General features: G+C 38.9%; 1 protein-coding gene across 1 annotated transcript in view; it reads left to right on the top strand.

Annotated features, from left to right (window-relative positions):
* Nucleotides 1–18,615, top strand: part of slit3 (slit homolog 3) — a gene marked incomplete at its 5' end in the record, with an annotated part of 96,987 nt that overhangs the window by 24,940 nt on the left and 53,432 nt on the right. Inside the window, 6 exons of the mRNA XM_080465538.1 lie at nt 764–914; nt 4,089–4,163; nt 8,297–8,440; nt 9,225–9,368; nt 13,299–13,462; nt 18,561–18,615. The exon at nt 18,561–18,615 is cut by the window's right edge and continues 78 nt beyond it. Of these exons, the coding sequence (XP_080321664.1) occupies nt 764–914; nt 4,089–4,163; nt 8,297–8,440; nt 9,225–9,368; nt 13,299–13,462; nt 18,561–18,615 (733 nt within the window). The remainder of the gene's footprint in view (nt 1–763; nt 915–4,088; nt 4,164–8,296; nt 8,441–9,224; nt 9,369–13,298; nt 13,463–18,560) is intronic.

The raw sequence follows: 18,615 nt of genomic DNA, 5'->3' as shown, positions 1-18,615 counted from the left end.
TAATTAAAAATGTATGTTTTTGTGTGTATTTTTCCTCTCATTGTTACCTAATGCAGGCTCATTCATGTGTCCTTTTTTTCTTTTGTTTCATGGACAACCTTAAACCCATAATGATCCACCACAGTAACAGGATGTCTGGTATTTGTTACCCTAAAACAGAAACTCTGCATTTCATGCCAATTTGTTTATGTTTTTGGACTATTAGCCTCTGGAAAGCCCGGCCTGTCGTCCTCCGCTGCAGTGATACTCAGTCAGTTTGCATGAATATGTTTGACTTGGAATCCACAGACTCACGTCTTCCAACAAAGAGCAGGAATGAGCTTGCAGGTTTTAGGAGGATTAATGTGTGGGACAGTGGTGGTCCGGAGGGTTAGAGCAGCGGACCTCAGCCGGGAAGGTTGAGGTTCAAATCCCACTCAAGGTGGCGTCTGGAAGGGAATTATAAACACTTTTATACAGAAAACTGTTTAAACAGCAGTGCAGCAACAGAATTAAGACTTCTGGTGTGGTTCTGTCTATTTCAATATTATATTCTGTACCATAAAAAGGTCCACCTTTAAAACATGTCAGTCTACATTTGTTAAAATACAACTCTTGTGTTTTCCCTTCTTCTCTTTACCTCCTCTGTTTGTTTCTGTCTTCATTTTCTACACCTTCGCCATTCAACTTTGACATTTTCCACCTTATTTTTCTTTCTTGTTTCCACACCACTGTCTCTACTTTTTGTTCGGTTCCTCTCCTCCACCTCTGCTGCCCCCTGCAGGTCAGGAGGACTACCGCAGCCGTCTCAGCGGGGAATGTTTCCAGGATCTGGTGTGTCCAGAGAAATGCCGCTGCGAGGGCACAGTGGTCGACTGTTCCAATCTGAAGCTGATGAAGATTCCACCACACATCCCCGAACACACCACCGACCTGTGAGTCCGCTTCATATGTTTCCAAGCACATGGCGTTGGACTCCTCGCACCCTTTCACATGTCACAGGCCTGTCACTTCACTTTTCCTTTAATTTCTCAGGCATATGCACACACTAAAACATCCATTCCCACAAATGGGAATAGGCACACTCAACCCTAAAGGGCATGAACATCCTTCAATCATAAAGCATGTGGTCTTGTTTATATTCACAGTTGTGCACAAATGCAAATACGCAATTCACATGCAATCTCTACCTCTCTGCCTCGCTTGATGCAGTATCAAGAATGTCACTTTTCATTTTTAGCTCCCACACTAAAATGCCCCCCAACAGTCTTTTCCATCTTCCTCCTAGTCCCACAGGAGCCATCATCATGTCTGGCGAAGAGTCTCACACTTGAATACTGAATAGGCTAATGGATCGTTCATTTTTTCCAGCGAAAACGACAAAGGAAAAGCAGATATGCGATGGAAAATATAATGGGACTGTGAAAAAGGTTATAAAGAGTGTGTGAAGTTAGGATCATTGGAGATTCAAGTAACAAATAATGGATACTCACATTACTGGAATTAATTTGGAGTTTTGGATTCTGTACGATTGAAATCACATAATCTACTTTTTTAGAATTAATAAGTTGTCTAAAAGTCTATATTAGTTTAGGTTCAGTGTGCGATAGTTTAGTCTTCATCGTCCAAATGTGCCAACGCTCCCACAAGATATGTGAAATTTTCATGCTAAACTCTTAATAACTTTTGTAAAAGTAACGAATTACTGAAGATAAACTACCAACCTGCAAACTGCAATATCAGGAATGGAATCTCATGTGTATTTAGGTCCTTCTGTTACATCATAACGTTATCAGCCGCCTCAGAGAGCAGGACCGAGAGGCATCAGCAGGGCAACCGTTTACAATCACAACAAAAAGGTTACTGGAGCTATAGAAATAGTTTTGTCCAGTGATTTACGTCATCCATGACATTGATCATCCATGGTAATTTGAATTAAAACCTTTTGGTCAGCATTTCTGTTGCTCCTTTATTATATAGCCAATATTCTTTAATCATATGATTAGAAAATGATTCTTTTCAGACACAATATGATTTGTCATGAATCAAACACATATGCAGATGATGTGAACGTATTTGTGCTTTAAGATTCGTTCTTCCAAATAACAGAGCTCTTTCTCTTACAACCTATTTAGTTTTTTTAATTAGTGAACTGCATGATTTTTGTAAATGAATCATACTTTATTTTGCACAGCATGAACACACAGTGAATGTAAACAATGAATCAACCTTTCACCACATGTTTATCACACATTATATAACAATAAGGATCATTTATGAGATTGTGCAGGTTTTTTAAGAGATATGTGCTTTAAACCTAAATATTTTCAATGCTGAAACTAAAAGTCCGCTTTCAACAATAGAATTACTTTATTACTTTTTATGTGAGTGCATTATAAGAACTTTATTCGGGACTGAGTAGACTTTTCTTTTGTAATATGTATTTATACATAAATTACACTGTAAAACAGTTAGTCCACAAAACTATTCCCCTACTGCTTTATTAACATTTTTTTTTACCATTGAGTAATGTCAGCAAGATATATTTGGATAAAAAAAGCTTTTGGCTGTCAAAAATGACAGTTGCCAATTTGTGCTGATATTGATTGGAAAGTTTAGTTCATAATAAAAGAAATTAGTCATTTCAGCCCTAATGTGTGTACAATTTTTGTGTGTGGGGAACTAAATAATAGAAGCTGGAACCATCCAATTCAACATATGTAAGGGTTAGCAATTGCAGTTTGAAATATTAACAATAAGCTGTGCAGGTTTGATAACATTCACACAATTTTAGACAAAATTCTTTTTGTGCCAGAATTGCAACGAAAAGCATTTTGTGCTCAAATCTGTAGCCTTGTTTCACTTACGGCCCCCGATAACAGATTCAACAAGTTAATGTAGAAATACATCCAGAATTGAAGTGTTGTCTGATTGGCTGGCAGCTTTAAGAAGTCGGTGAAGGATGGGGAGCTGGTGTTGTTGTGGTGATGTGGAGAAGCTGCAGCGTTGAAGCAGCTGTAGGATGGTTTCTAATGGATGTTAGTCGTATCATGCTGAATTCAGCCGTGGCTTCACAGAACTTATCATGCCAGTTTCCTCCAGACCATTAGCTTCAGATTCATCTGTCTTGGGCGTTTGCTCTGTGAGTCTTTGGATCCCTCGCTCCTTCTCGATTTCCTCTGCCTCCTTTCCCGGGGTGCTCCGTGTCAAAGATGTATACTTTGCCCTTTACGGTTGGTTAGAGGGCATATCAAAGTTTCTGCTGTTCTCGACACGCTGCCTCCTGTTTTGTTTTTTTTTTCCTTCAAAAACACCAGTAGGTTTCCACACACACACACTCTGGGGCTGTCAGTCGTGCCCTGTAACCTGCCTTATCAGGGGAAATCAGGGGAGGTGGTGGTTCAGCTGAAGGCTTATATATCGCCTGCTCTCTTTCTTTCATGTGTCCATCTTTCTGTCTTCCTGAGCAACTGCTTCCAATAGCCATAAAAGACCTCGACACTGGCCTTGGGAGTGTTGAATCAGTATAAAGTCAATCCAAAGAGATTTGCGCTCTTTTAAATGTACTGTACAGCGTTAGTTGATAACGAGAGTCGTGGATCACGATTTAAAGAGATTCCAACTGCTCTCTTTACCTTTAAGGTAAATGTTATATCATCACCCGACCAACGCAGATTTTTCAGTTCAATCTGTCTTTTAACCCTTCGTCCCTCATTAGAAAGCATGAAGCTGAAGCTTCACTTTCTTTCCCGGTTTATCTCACTCGGTCTGCACATAGACATGCACACAGAAGATCCTTTTAGCGGCACCCTTTTAGTACAAATTACCTCAATAAAGCAGATGTCTGGCTTCCTATCTCTCAAACTGTTTTCCTCCCGGCTCAGAGCAGTGTGGATATTGATGACTGCATTGATGAGAGTAATTTCTTCTCTTCTCTTCTCTTCTCTTCTCTTCTCTTCTCTTCTCTTCTCTTCTCTTCTCTTCTCTTCTCTTCTCTTCTCTTCTCTTCTCTTCTCTTCTCTCCACCACCCGTGTGGCCTAAATTGCCACAGATTTATTTCATGAAACCATAAATCTCTAATTTACTCCTCTTGTCTCCCTCTCTGCAGGCGATTAAACGACAATGACATTGCTGTCCTGGAGGCCGCCGGAACTTTTAAGAAGTTGCCTAACTTGAAAAAGATGTAGGTATACTACATTATATATTATGGGTCACAGTAGGGCTTCATGTCTTTCCTGTTTGCACGTTTCTTTAACCTAAAGAAGATTTGGATGCTGTTTATATGAGGAGGATCAGTGTTGACATATCACACAGAGTGCTTTGTCAGGTCTGGTGGTGAACTTCAATTTACAAATGTTTACAGTTTGATATGTGTGTTACAGAGCAGGGGAAAGGACAATTACCTGTTGAAAAAGAAAAGAATTGACAAAGCAGCTTTTTTAATTAAGTGATAGTAAAATAAAGTACAGCTTTGGATTTGTATCAATGGAAAAGTAAAAAAAAAAGAAGTTTGCAGCTATTGTTATGGTAATGCTGTTTGTTAGTGTAGCTATAGCAACTTAATCAGCAGTAATGCTCTTGTAGTCAAGATCACTAAACCAGACCGAGTCAAGACCAGGACTTTGAAATTGTAGTTTTGAAACCAAGAGCACTCTTGAGCACTACAGCAAAACATCTTGACTCAACTTGTGTCCCATTTTCTTCTAAATATAAAAAACTCATTATATTCCATCTGGACCTTAAATAAAACACTTAATTCCATGCAAAACCTTTGTTTTCGGAGGATTTTTATCTTCACATTTACCCATTATTGGTGAAACTCGAACCCTCTTACAGTTTTTTCCAATTGTTACACACTAAGATGACACACACACAATTATTTAAAATGACACACATTTTCTGCTTTACACATATTTTGCAATTCAAAATGGCACTTTGTAAATGCACTGAACGCGGTTCTTTACATAAAACACAAGAATCTGACAAAAAGTCACATGTTTGCCGTTTCAAAACACTGACATTTAAAATGACACTACATGAGCTAATTGGCAAAGATATGTGAAACCTGGCGAAACACCTCAATTCTAAATTTGGTTTTGGAAAATAATGAAATCAGATTACAAGGAATTGAAAGACACATCATCTAAGACAACACCATGATCAACAACATTCAACAAGTCAGTCTGTCCACATTGGCTCTCATTCTCAAGTAAAACCAAATGAGAATAAAACTGCTTTATAATGTGACTTTTGAGAGAATCTCTGAAAGAAACAAAGAGCTCAGATAAGCATATGTGGATATAAGTACAATATTGACTGCAGTACACTACGTGAAACATGGTTTGCCAGTGTTTTGGAAAACACCATAATGACTGATTTTCAGCATGGCGGTGGAAGGTATCACTGGCTGGTTCGGTGGAAAATCTAAAAAAATAAATGTATCAACAGCATTTATCTGCAAGTAATTCTGTGCATGTGAACAGTCTGAAGAATAATATACAATTTGAACTATTATACAAGTATAACTACTATATAAGTATTATGGCAAAGAATACTAAAGATGAGAATGCTTTACATTAAGCCTAACAATGTGTAGTTGTTGGAACAAAAATCAAAATCATGTGTGGCACTTGATAGAGAAGTTTGTTCTGTATGTAGTTTTGGTTGCAGTGCTTCCTTTTGCAGTATATATGAGGTATTTTGCAGTTTGGTGTGTATTTTGATAAAACCAGCCTAGTTTGCAAAATTGTGTTGTGGCAAACGGAAAAAACTGTAAGTGTATCACCTTCTGCATGGATAAATGTTACCATCGCCTGCTGTGATCCTTTCACTGTAACACTGAATCACCTTCATTGACCTTGAAACAAAGAACAAGCAAGTCTGAAGATTAAAGGAGGATTAACAGGTATTTTCTTCAAATATGGAAATGAAAACAAAATACTCAAGGTAGCAAATACCTGAAATACCTGAAGAGTATAAGAACAGCAATGGAGTACAAATACTTTATTCCTGCAGAGAAAAGATGGAGTGAGAAGAAAGAAGGAGAAAAAATTAAATGAGAAAACAAAAATATTTTTAGCGATAAGGAAGGAAAATAAAATAATGGAGAAGATTTTGATGCAGTGACAATGGAAGAAGATTCAGGATCCAGTCGGGTGACTGAAGTCAGGCAGGAGGAAGGAGAGACACTAGATGGAATGATGGGAAGGGAGGGATGGAGGTATGGAGGAAGCAAATATTAAATGGAAATAGAAGATGGGCCTTCAGTTCAGATTTACAGTCAGGCCTTATCTACAACCTACTTCTCTGTGTGTGTGTGTGTGTGTGTGTGTGTGTGTGTGTGTGTGTGTGTGTGTGTGTGTGTGTGTGTGTGTGTGTGTGTGTGTGTGTGTGTGTGTGTGTGTGTGTGTGTGTGTGTGTGTGTGTGTGTGTGTGTGTGTGTGTGTGTGTGTGTGTGTGTGTGTGTGTGTGTGCGTGTGCGTGTGTTACAGAAAGAGACCAGCAGTTGATTTATTGAAGAGGAAATTGCTAACCATCTAGCAGTGTCACTGACGATATAGATTGGCCGGCACTCATTTCCATTTTCCTCCCCTTAATTCCATCCTTCTCCTCCGTCTTCTCCATACACCTCCCTCACTTTCACCTTTTTCTCCTCCTTGCATCAGCTATTCAAGCTTGCCTTGATTCTTTTCCTTCTTTCCCCCCCTTTTCTTCATCCGCTTGCCTCTTCTGTTCTCCCTCCCTCTCATCCTTTATGAATGTGATAAGAGGAAACACAAAACTATCCATGAATGAAGGCTACAGAAGTTGTGATGGCTATCATCTCCAGTTATTGTCCCTGTGGCCCGACACTCTTTCTCTTTCATTTTACTCAATGTGTGCGGAGGAAAGAGAGATAGTGATCATTCTTATTTGTTGTGACCACTTGTCTCATTTACTTTTGTGGTTGTGTGTGTGTCTGCAGTGTCCTTTGTGAATTATTTTCTTTTTCTTTTTTTAAGCGGACGCCGCTATCGAAAAATCTATGATTATATGAGACAAGGATATTATGATGAAAGACAGAAGAGTTAACATTTATTAGTTGAAGGGACATGATTGATTACTGCAATTAAATGTGGAAGGTGATCTATGAGTTGGACTAATAAGCACATGCATTTGCACGAGCCCTTGTCTTATCTTTTTGTTGATTTTTGTGAAGAACTTCAAATCCAATCCTGCTTGTGCTGGGATTTAAAGGAACACATGCAAGTAAGAATTTGTGGGGAAGATTTGTGAAACTCAGAAAACAAGACAACTCACAAGGTTTACCTTCGTTTTAGTCCAATGAGGACTAAACACAACTCAGCGATTTCATGCACACATTGAAAATTCTGCAGTTTGTTTCCCTGACCACTAGTTGGTGCTCTGTTTTTTTATGCAACAACAAAATCCTGCACAAGATCACAGCATGATAAAAACGTTCAACTTCCTTTTCGGGGTCCTTCTTCATCGTATGTGGGAGATGTCACAAATACGTCTCCATCACTTAATGAACTAATAAACTTGTGCTTTATTTGGGGAAGTGATGACAAACTCTAAAGATTGAGCAGCGTTAGCATCACCCATGATTGTTATTGTGGTGAATCCACAGCCACATGTGCAGGTAAACGTTTGATCACAGCTGTAGGATGCATGTAAAGTACTCTAAGTAGAAGTTGTATGTTTTCTCTTACCACAAAGATGAAGACTGATTTTGAGGATGTTTCATCGTAAAAAACATTTTCAAAGATTTCAAAAAAGTGGAAATGCAGCAAAAGTTTACTGGTTTCACTTTGAAATGTTGTTGTGTTAACATGAAGTAAAAAAAAAAACTACTCATGAAGTAAAAAAAAAACATTTCCAGAAAAAAAGGGAACTTTCAATAATATGTTTTCTTGTTTCTAGTAATATCTTCCCTCTTAAATACAGTAAAATGTCTGAAACCTCTGTCTGCTGTTTGTATTGAAAAATACAACATGTGATTAACCTAATTTCTTTGTTAAACAATTATTTCACAAATTTCAGTATGGATTATGTTAGCAAAGCAATTTTCTAACTGAATCCCACTTCCCACATGAATCTGCAGTAAAGCCCTCGAGTATTTACCATTGGAGGGATACTTTCAGTCTATTTGTGGTGCTTGTTATGAAGCCCACACGAATGCTGAGGGTTGCATCATGCATGGTCAGGAGGATCCGGTGTAAAACATTTGCCACACCTAACATGCAGATCACAGGAGCTTTGTTCATTTGAAAACTCAGGTCTAGATTTAAGGTCTTTTGTTTCTCATTCCTGCAGCAACCTGAGCAACAACAAACTGAGGGACATCCGTGAAGGCGCCTTCGATGGCGCAGGAGGAGTTTTGGAGTTGCTGCTGACGGGGAACAAGCTCACCGGCCTGCAGGGACGCATGTTCAAAGGCCTCAGTGGCCTGAAAACTCTGTGAGTGGATTTCACATAAATGCATGTGTGTGTATTTCTCTGAATCATGTCGTCGAGCCACATGATGACCACAAATTTCTATTGGGCCATTATGCGTCCCCTTTGTTCTCTACGTTGCCACTTTAATAAGAGCTTTTAAACTTTGACAACAAAGCACGTTGTTCTTGACTTTAAAGATTTTCTCTGTTGCGTTTCCTGTTTGAGAGTCTCTGCACAGTGGGGCCACAGACAGACTTTTTTAAGGAGAAGGCTTGTTTACCCACTCACCCTGAAATCAAGGCGAATAAGAGCATATTGTTGATCCTCTAAATTTGGACTCCCGTTCTAAAGAGGCTGGCTAGTGTCCAATTAGAGGTTACAGGATAGTGTACGATGTTGTCTGCATGCTCAGTAATGACTGTCTAATGCTATCATGTACATATATGCTGCCTAATGACTCTGTAATGGCATCATGGCGGTCTCTGTATTATGTTAAGAGGCTCCCTGCTTCAGTAATAGCCTCGCTAACCAGGTTAGCCTGTTCCAGATATTGCTAATGCTAACTAACTGAGTTAGCCTGCTCCCACATGACTTGTGTCCAAAGCTAATGTCATATTCCAGAGTCTGTCGCTGTGACTTTACTTTTATCTTCAGGTTGGGTTTTTGCATCCTTGTACTGTCGACACAGCGCATCTAGAAAACTGAGCATTGTTCATAGATTATTTTATGATTTTAAATCATAGATATAAAACTTTGATGCTGTGGTTTTGTGGAAAAGTGCAAATGGTCCCTGTTTGTGTTTCAGCATGTTGAGAAGCAACCAGATCAGCTGCATCGACAACAGCACGTTCACGGGTCTGAGCTCGGTGAGGTTACTGTCGCTGTACGACAATAGGATCTCCAGCATCGCCCCGGGAGCCTTCTCCACCCTGCACTCCCTGTCCACCATGTGAGCTTCACCCGTGTGCATACCTCCATCTTTCTGCCGCACTTTCACTGGTTTTTGGTTTTATTTTTTTCTCTTTTATATGTTACTGTTGCTCGACATGTATCACAGTCTGACCGTATGTTATGACACATTGGTCTCTCTTTCATTACTCTGTAAATCTTATTGTGGGAGTCATTGTACATGCAGTATACACACACACACACACGCACGCACGAACACACACGAGGTTGGTCCTTATTTATAAACTTTTGAAATCTTACGGTCTGACCTTCCCAAATCCTCCAATTGACTAAAAAACATGGTCTGTAAAGTATAATAAAAATAAATTTATATTTAGCGGTAGCTCAAAGGCTCTGAAGTTTGCTTTATTGATGTAATTTAGTCACTATTCACCAGGTCCTATGCACCATACATGGCCTTTGTCAAGGAGCTTCAGTCTCATTTTTTATCTATCCATTTTAGAATAACTTCAATCAAACTAAAATTTGTTGTGCTCAGATGAATTTCTAGAAAGTGCTATCTATTTCAGTGAGTGTGAAATATTACATGCTTTTTATTGGAACTTAATGTAGAAGAGTGTGTGTGCAGATGTGCTTGGTGGTTTTTTTCTGGTGAGGACAAAAACAGTTTCAGAGACTCATGTCAGACTAAATAAAAGACATTAATAGATGTTTTGGGTGAAGACATGTTTGCAATTGATAGATGTGGTGTAAAGGCATTGAAACATACATGTACACATGTCGCGTGGGTGTTTCATCAGCTTCATCAAACATTACAAGTTAATTCTCTCAAAAACAAACAAGCCACATTAAAAAAAGGTGTCCTCACGTCATTGCTGCTCTTTCTTCCTCTCCCTGCTTCTTCCCCTCGTTCGGCCTTTTGTTCTTGCTCTCTCTCCTACTGTGTATCTGTCATCTTCAATTCGAGTTTCTCCCTGAGTCTGTTGGGAGGAAAGGCGGGAGACAAAGGAAGGAAAATGTAGAGCGGATAGACGAGAGGCATTGTTGCGTAAAGTTTGCTCAGTGGGGCTGTTGGTGATTATCACTACAGAAATGGAAAGATACATTACATTTCCCTCTTCTTTGTTTCTTGTCACCTTTCATTATTCTTTTTTTTTCAGCTGTACTTTGCCTTTGTACTAACACTTGATTTTGTATTGTAACACCTGCTTGCTGTCTCACGTTAAAGAAAGATGGATCGTTTTTATTTCATAGGCTGCATTTCTCCTCGATGTCCCTCATTTTCTTTCTCTTGTACTTTTCCTCATGTGTGTGTCTATTATTAGTCCTTCGTATCCCAGGAGAGTTTGTCCATTTAATTAAGAGATTAACACGTCAAAGAGGAAGGAAGGGATTTAGCTTAGGTTTGGATGCCATATAGTGGGATCAGTTCATTGCGAGGAAATGAGTAAATAATCTGTGGTGGATCACCATTAATACCGGAGCAACATTTGTTGGTTCAGGCATGGAAAGAGCGAGACACAACAGTCCACAACACCGAGCAACATAGACTCATTTTCACCCAGTAGTGACTTCAGCTGAAGTCTTAGTTTAATTAGTTATGTCCACCATAGATATTGTGACAACTTGTTGTGATGCTCCTTGTAAAAATCAACAGTCCAAAAACAAAAAGAAATTAACCATAAGATATGCATGAAAAACATTTTCTGTCAGTAATCGTCACTACTGTGGATTTAAATATGAAGTATCTGATTTTCTAAGCTCATTCATAAAGTGTTGCACGCTCCTGTGAACAGATTGTGCTTTCACTTTATGTACGTTTTGCTGGTGTTTGAGAAGGAAAAAAGGCCATGAGTGGCATCATGTTTCAAAAGGTCAAATCAAATGAGGGTTTTTGTATGCTTTGGACTGAAACGAACAATCTGCTGGAAATTCTATAGCTTTCCTGTTCATTTGCTTAGATTCACCCTGGAGTGATTTAGGCCTCATATACGTGACGTTTCCAGGTGAAAATGAAAAACGTTTGTGTTCAGTGTCTGTTTACCCGACAACGGTTCTCAAAGCTACTGAAAACGCATCTTTTGGGAAATGGTTCCCAAGGTGGAACTTTTTGAAAATGCGTCTCCATGTAGACGGCATAAATGCTAGTAAGTAGTTCTTCTGCACATGCTCAGAAGAGCCAATCAGAACAGTGTTTCCACCGTGGTGTCATGACTCCCGGTCCATATTCTCCTGGGACTTGGTACTTTCATTTTGACAGTCACTGTAATATCAATCCAACCTGGTGGTCTGTCCACTAGAATGTCCGTGTTCTCCCATTGTAAATGTTTAGAGCCCATTGTTCTCTGCTGCATGTGTGAAACCTTTTGTAGATCAGGCCCGTTCAGGCCACATGTGCCTAAAGAGAACTGATAGTATATGTAGTATGTTCATAAAATGAAGAAGTTTACTACAATGTGCCTTTCTAAACAGAAATTGTAAAAAAAATTTAAAAGACATACGCTGATATCCACAAATTTAAGATAGCTAGTATTTAGATATGGCTGCGCTGTAATATAAGATTTAATGTAAAATGAATCTCCATCATGTTAACAGAAAAATTGCCTATCACTCTTGACAGTTTGTCGATTTCCAGCGTCAGTGTGCCGCCTGGAGCAGCTTTAACTAAAGTAAACCTCCCGTCTGGTGTGTCTGCCCCCGATGCCTCCTCTCTGTCCTTTTCAGTTTAAATATGGCTCAGCATAAATATTACATGAGCAGTGTTACAAAAGCAACAGCAGGCGAGAGGTGATCAAAAATGAATAAAACCAGCTGATAACCTTTTCTCTTTTCTTTTTGCCACTTTTCTCTCTCAAGTTCTCGTCATACTTCACAAAATGAATAAAAATAAGCAGTAACCTTTTTCTCTTCGCCCTGCCTCCCCAATTCTTCCCTGTCTGCTTTTGTCTAGCATCTGAATTTATTCAAGTGTGAGACTGAAACAGATGTGTCTGTCTCTCTGCGGCTTGTGTTGCACAACATATTTCTAGTATTATAATCATACTGAATTTAATCCAAATTTAATGAGCTAATAGAGTTATTTGTCTCCTTTCAGGTCACATTGACAGGACTTCATCTATTCCCATTTGTATGTCAGTGTGTAGCATGAGCATGTTCAGCCAGAACATTATGACTTTGACATACATTAAGTAAATACCACTGGGTGTCTATTTTATATCAAATATGTAAAGCAGCAAGTGAACATTTTGTCCTCAAATTTGAAGTCAGATTCATAAAATAAGACAAAGGTAAGAATTTAGCCAAGTTTGATCACAAATGGGTCAGAATACTGAACACCATGCCTGTGTCTCGGGTCTGCAAGGGTCAGGATTGAAATCAAGTGGCCCAATGAGGGTAAAGCAGTGAATGGGGGGGGGGGGGGGGGGGCAGAGAGAGAGAGAGGGAGAGGGAGGGAGAGGCTGGTCTGTGTGGTCCAGTCCAACGGATGATATACAGCAGCTCAAACTGCAGCAGAAATTCATACACAGTTTGTGGTGTATGTGTGTGTAGCTTGTAGAAAACATGTGGCATTATTTGAAAAGCCGTTGGAGCCATGCAGTGCCTTGGCCATGTTTTGGATCCTGCCAGCCATGTGGATGTTATTTTGACACATGGCTCCTACCTCAGCATTGACCATGGCCACACTTTCATGGCAACAGTACTCACTGACGGCGTCTTAGCTGGGTATGCACATAAACATGAGTTTTCGGCGACAAGAGTGGAGATCCAAAATATCAGAGTCATAATGTTTTGGCTGTTAAGTGATTTTACGGTAACTAAAGCAAGGAAACATATTTCACTGACGTCATTTTGCCTTGAGGGGGTTAATTATGTGGTGACAATGGATATTCTACTGCCACATTCACAAGATGGTGCCATATTTTTTTCTTTTTTATCCCACTGATTCAAGTCTTCCTCATTATTTCCACAGTAACCTCCTCTCCAACCCGTACTTGTGCGACTGTCACTTGGCCTGGCTGGGTCAGTGGCTGAAGAAGACGCGGGTGGTCAGTGGAAACCCTCGCTGTCAGAAGCCGGCCTTCCTGAAAGAGATTCCCATCCAGGACGTGGCAACGCCTGACTTCGTGTGCGACGGTGAGCCTCCTGCGTCTCTCTGCATCTCCGCCGTTACTGTAGGCTAAGTGTTTGTTTTTGTTTCCTCCTCGGCACCATTAAACATAATTGGAAATAACAACATTCACGCGTAAAGCATTACTATAAAAGAGAATTAGCGCCATAATTCTCAGTCTTCGTTTCCGTTTACGGAGCCACACAGACGATGCAGCCGCTGTTTACCAGAGCGTCGGGATAACAACACGGCTGCAGCTTCCAACATGGAGCAAATGACATGTGTCAGTCAGCCACCACCTGCCCTGTGCAGATAACGACACGGAGCCATTTGAAAGTACATTTACCATTCCTAGTAAGGCTCTTTGTGCTAATAATGGCCAACATGAAGTCTTTGGGGGAAGATGGAGTTGGTTCATGAGAGCAAAGATAATGACTTTGTTTTATCATAAATTCTTCCTCCAGTGATGAATCAGATACATTTGTCTTAATATTGTTTATTCTGTGTTTACAGTCCTTTTCATCTGCAGCAGCCTCACTTTTCTAAGTTCAATTAGTTTTTATAGGAAAACCTCATGAGACAGAGATTCTTAACTCAAGAACATGTTTTTAGCTGTCACACACACACACACACACACACACACACACACACACACACACACACACACACACACACACACACACACACACACACACACACACACACACATGCACACACAGGTTCAGTAAATCTAACACAGAATGACAGACACCAATGCACATAATCGGATTACTGTCGTTCTGATCCAAACTATTAGTCATGGATTTAATGGAAATCAGTCATGGAAAATGTGTGTTTTATAACTTTAAAATCTATAATTTCATTAAACAGAGTCCCTCTAATGCAGAGTTAAGTCTAACTGTTAAATAAATAATAAATATTAAATCAGGGATGCTCTGCAGGGTGACTTTTCAAAGTTTACAAATAACAGAAAACATGTGAACTTTCACTGAGGCTGCAATGAGATGTCGTGAAGCAGCACTGACTCCCAGAATTGAAGAGTTGGTGACAACAATTCCTTCAACAAGAAATCATGGAAATAAAAGTGCAGAAGGACCGCTTGTGAGTTTTTTTGTGAATTTCACTTCAGATGTTTTAAAAGCCATTGCAGCATCTTGAGAAAAGATGTTACGTAAAAGTACATTAAATGTGAACATCATCTGGGGGATGCCTTTTCCCATCATCAAACTATTGATTTCCATTAAAATACACATTTTGCAACAGAATTTAAAACTATCATTTAGTGCAAAACCTTAACTGTTTTGACCTTTAACTCAAAATCCCTTTTTTTTTATTAAAAAAAAAGAAAGTTTGAGGCTCTTCAAGATTTGCTCATTCATTCACAAAATCCTTCACATAACACAACATAATATGACTTTTTACCCACTAAATTAAACCTGGGCATCATAAGGCCCTCAGTGTGACACTGGGGAAACCTGAATCACACAAAAAAAATACTGTTATTATTAACGCTAATAAATTTAAATGGTCACATTTTTCATGGTATTGTTCATTATTACATCATTGATCATGTCTGACATCTTGGCTAGCAGAGCTAACAATTTATACCAAACAATGACAGTATGACAATGGGGGGAAATAAATGTTAATGAAAAATTACTTTTTATTTACTTTTTTACTGAACTCAAAATTTAGAAAAATGTAACCATAAATTCCAGACAAAGACTGAGTAAGAGAAAAGGTGACACAGAGTAACAGTAGCTCATTAAAATCGTTGAAAAAAATAATAAAAAATTCTATCAGGAGATAATTTTCATTTCAAACTGAAGTCAATTTAAGACTCGGCCCTCAATAATGGAGCAGATTTTTTTATGTGGCCCACCCTTACTCTTTTAATTATGCTTCTTTAAGGAAAAATAAGTTATAAATACACATTTTTGTTGAGTATTTTTACTATTGAATTAAATAAAAGTAAGAAATTAAATGTGTCGTAATCCGGTATAAACTGAAAAATTCTTTGATTTAAGTATTGTCTTTAATAGTGCTTCTAAGAGGCGGCCGAAATAGTAACCTGAGATTGGATAGAATCAGCCAATCAGAACGACCCTGTGCAAGTCTGTGATTGGCTGTTTTTTTGGGCTTGTTTGTTGTTCTGTGACCAGTCGAGTGAACGTGAAGGCAGTTTCCATGTTGAGCGAGAAAGACGTAGCAGCTGCAGAGCAGAGAGAGCGAATAACAAAACCCAGTGAAAAACGCAGTGATAGTGTGTTTATGTGGATAGTTGCAAACATCAAAATCTATATTTTGAGCGCACAATAGAATTGTTTTTTATATTACATATTAACATAACATAACTAGCATTCTAGTGTGAATCCTCTCTGCTGCTAACATTGTCTCATCATAACTTTGCATTAATTTAAAAAAAACAAAGAAAGACAAAAAGCAAATGTGCAGCAAAGGGAGTCTCTCACTCCAAGACTCACACATCCAGCCGTGGCCCCGTGTCCACTCTATTTATAGTGGAGTGAAATGGCTGTTAAGGTGTCGAGAGGCCGCTGGGGGAAAGGTAAAGTTAATTGAATTTGTGAGAAGATATTTAGCACACATTTAGATGTTGGTTCAATCAGCCAACTGTGGAGTGAGTCAGCCCACAGCTACACCTCCCAGCGGACACACACACACACACACACACACACACACACACACACACACACACACACACACACACACACACACACACACGGACACCTAAGTGCTAATTTACTTGACAGTTAGAAATTAGTGCAATTAGAAAACTCCAAAGTGAAAACAGCCAATAAGAGTGAGAAGGAAACTTGTAACTCGGTGTGAGCATGCAGGAATACTGCGACATTAAATCAGTCCCAGGCTCATTGAAACGTGAACACAAGTACACAACAAAGTGTTCAGGCTTCCCCCGTTCTCTGCAGCACACACAGAAACTGCAGTGGTGTTATGATTGGCTTCATGTCCAGGCTTCATTATCCCTCATTATGGGCTTTAGCTCGGCTTGTTTTACATTTGGGACCACAGTTCAACTATTTACATACTGCGCCGCCAGATTAAAGGCGTGTGTGTGAGCCTGCGTGTCACTCAAGGAAATTGAAGCCGTTATAAGCCAAGAACAACACCCTCCTCTCCTCTCTGATCCTGCTTATCTCTGAGTGTTCACATGATTACAATCACTCAGATGTTTCTTTGTCCCCACCAACAGTTTCTGTGTACGTGTGGAGGGAAGCAGCATATCCTCGACTTTGATGCCGAATCACGACTGCTTACGATCTTGTAACCACATTTCTTTGACAGGATGACGGAAACATGTTCGTTTATGACTCTTGTTAACAAAAACAATATTAATATGATCTGCAACAGGTTTGTAATTGTTTGGTTTTAACCATTTTAAAACTCACAGATGAATTGTTTTATTTTTCTCTTACAAAAATTGTATATGCAGGTACATGTCAAATATTTATATTTTCCTCAAATAGTTTATATTTTCATCACTTATTTATTTATTTATCTATTCATTTATTTATTTATTTATTTATTTATTTATTTATTTATTTATTTATTTATTTATTCACTCATTCACTTATTTACTTACTTATTTACTACCTTTGCCAATGAAAGTTGGGCGACCAACAAAGTTGGCCAAGAAGGTTTAATCTGCCTGTATCTATTAATTTATTGGTATGTACGTATGTATGCATGTACTATGTATGTATGTATTTTACCAACTTTTTACAAATACTACTCACCCAAATGAACTTTTCAGGGATGATTTGTCATCATCCGAAGATCAATCGAGTATATTTTGGAAGTTAATGGCCTCATGGAGGCGATCAAAGGAGATCAGCGTCTGTTGCCATGGAGACACTCCCTGCTCAGTGTTTCACAGTGATGTAGCTCCTGAGCTACCTTGTTAGCATTGGTATGAGCTAACAGCTATCATGCTATCATGCTAACTCGGTTCCACAAACAAATGTGACGTTGGTGAAGGTCTGCGCTCTACCGAGTGTAGTTCTAGTTCTAACAGCGATAATTATGACCTCCAGTTAAAAATTCTGACATTACTTGAAAGATAAAATTCACCAAATCAGCTAATTTCTTTCTGTTTATGTGTAATAATCTAAAATGCAAGTAAATTTGTTGAAAAATGTACTTGCGTTATTCAATATATTGTATATATTCAGTTTTTTTTTTCGAATATTTAGTTTTAATTGTAAATGTCTTGGATTTACATATTAGGTAACAGCTGAGCTTTTAATCCAAACAATTTAGAAAATTGCATGACAAAATCAATTAAAAGGGAAAGTGAAGAAGCGTTTATTGCGTTTAGGGAATCCATTCACACGACAACGGAGCTCGCTGCCACTGAACTTTTAGAAAATGGCTTCCATGGTACAAAAGATGCATTTCACTTGAAACTTCATGTAAATGGGGCCTGATTTTAATGTGCTGATGTGTATGCAATGCAATAGACTTAATATTGGTTATAAAAAAAAAAAAAGAAGGAGGAAACATAATATATTATAATGACATCTAAACAACATCCCACAAACATACATGCAGATTGTTTTACATATCAGGACTAAACGAGGCAGAAGAGACTGGCTGGCGATGGCCAACCTTTCATATTATTTATTATCAACTTGACTTTTTAAAGTTTTTGCTTTGTCAACATCAGATTTCCATTTTTTCCACGAATGACTTTGACATCCCTTCAGGTCCTGAACCAGTTGAAAAGCTTGATTGGGATTCTAAAATACTCTCTAAAAGTGCTGAGTGCAGTGCTTCACCTAAAGTTCAAGCTTTATCTCTTTTCACCTTTTATTTTTTCCGAGCTCCCTTCTTTCATTCTTTCTTATTCTCCTCCATTTTCCTCCCTGCAATGATCTTTTTTTCTGTCCCTGTTTTGATCTCTTTCCATTTTCTCTGTGTCGCTTTCTGATTTCTCACCCGACTCTCTCTCTCTCTCTCTCTCTCTCTCTCTCTCTCTCTCTCTCTCTCTCTCTCTCACACTCTCTCTCTCTCTCTCTCTCTCTCTCTCTCTCTCTCTCTCTCTCTCTCTCTCTCTCTCTCACACTCTCTCTCTCTCTCTTTCAGGTGCGGAAGATAATGGTTGTCTTCCTGCGTCTGGTTGTCCTGATGTCTGCACGTG

The sequence above is a fragment of the Lipophrys pholis genome (genome assembly GCF_963383615.2).
Source record: "Lipophrys pholis genome assembly, chromosome: 6".
NCBI classification, from domain to species: domain Eukaryota; kingdom Metazoa; phylum Chordata; class Actinopteri; order Blenniiformes; family Blenniidae; genus Lipophrys; species Lipophrys pholis.
This window is presented reverse-complemented; position numbering and strand designations above follow the sequence as displayed.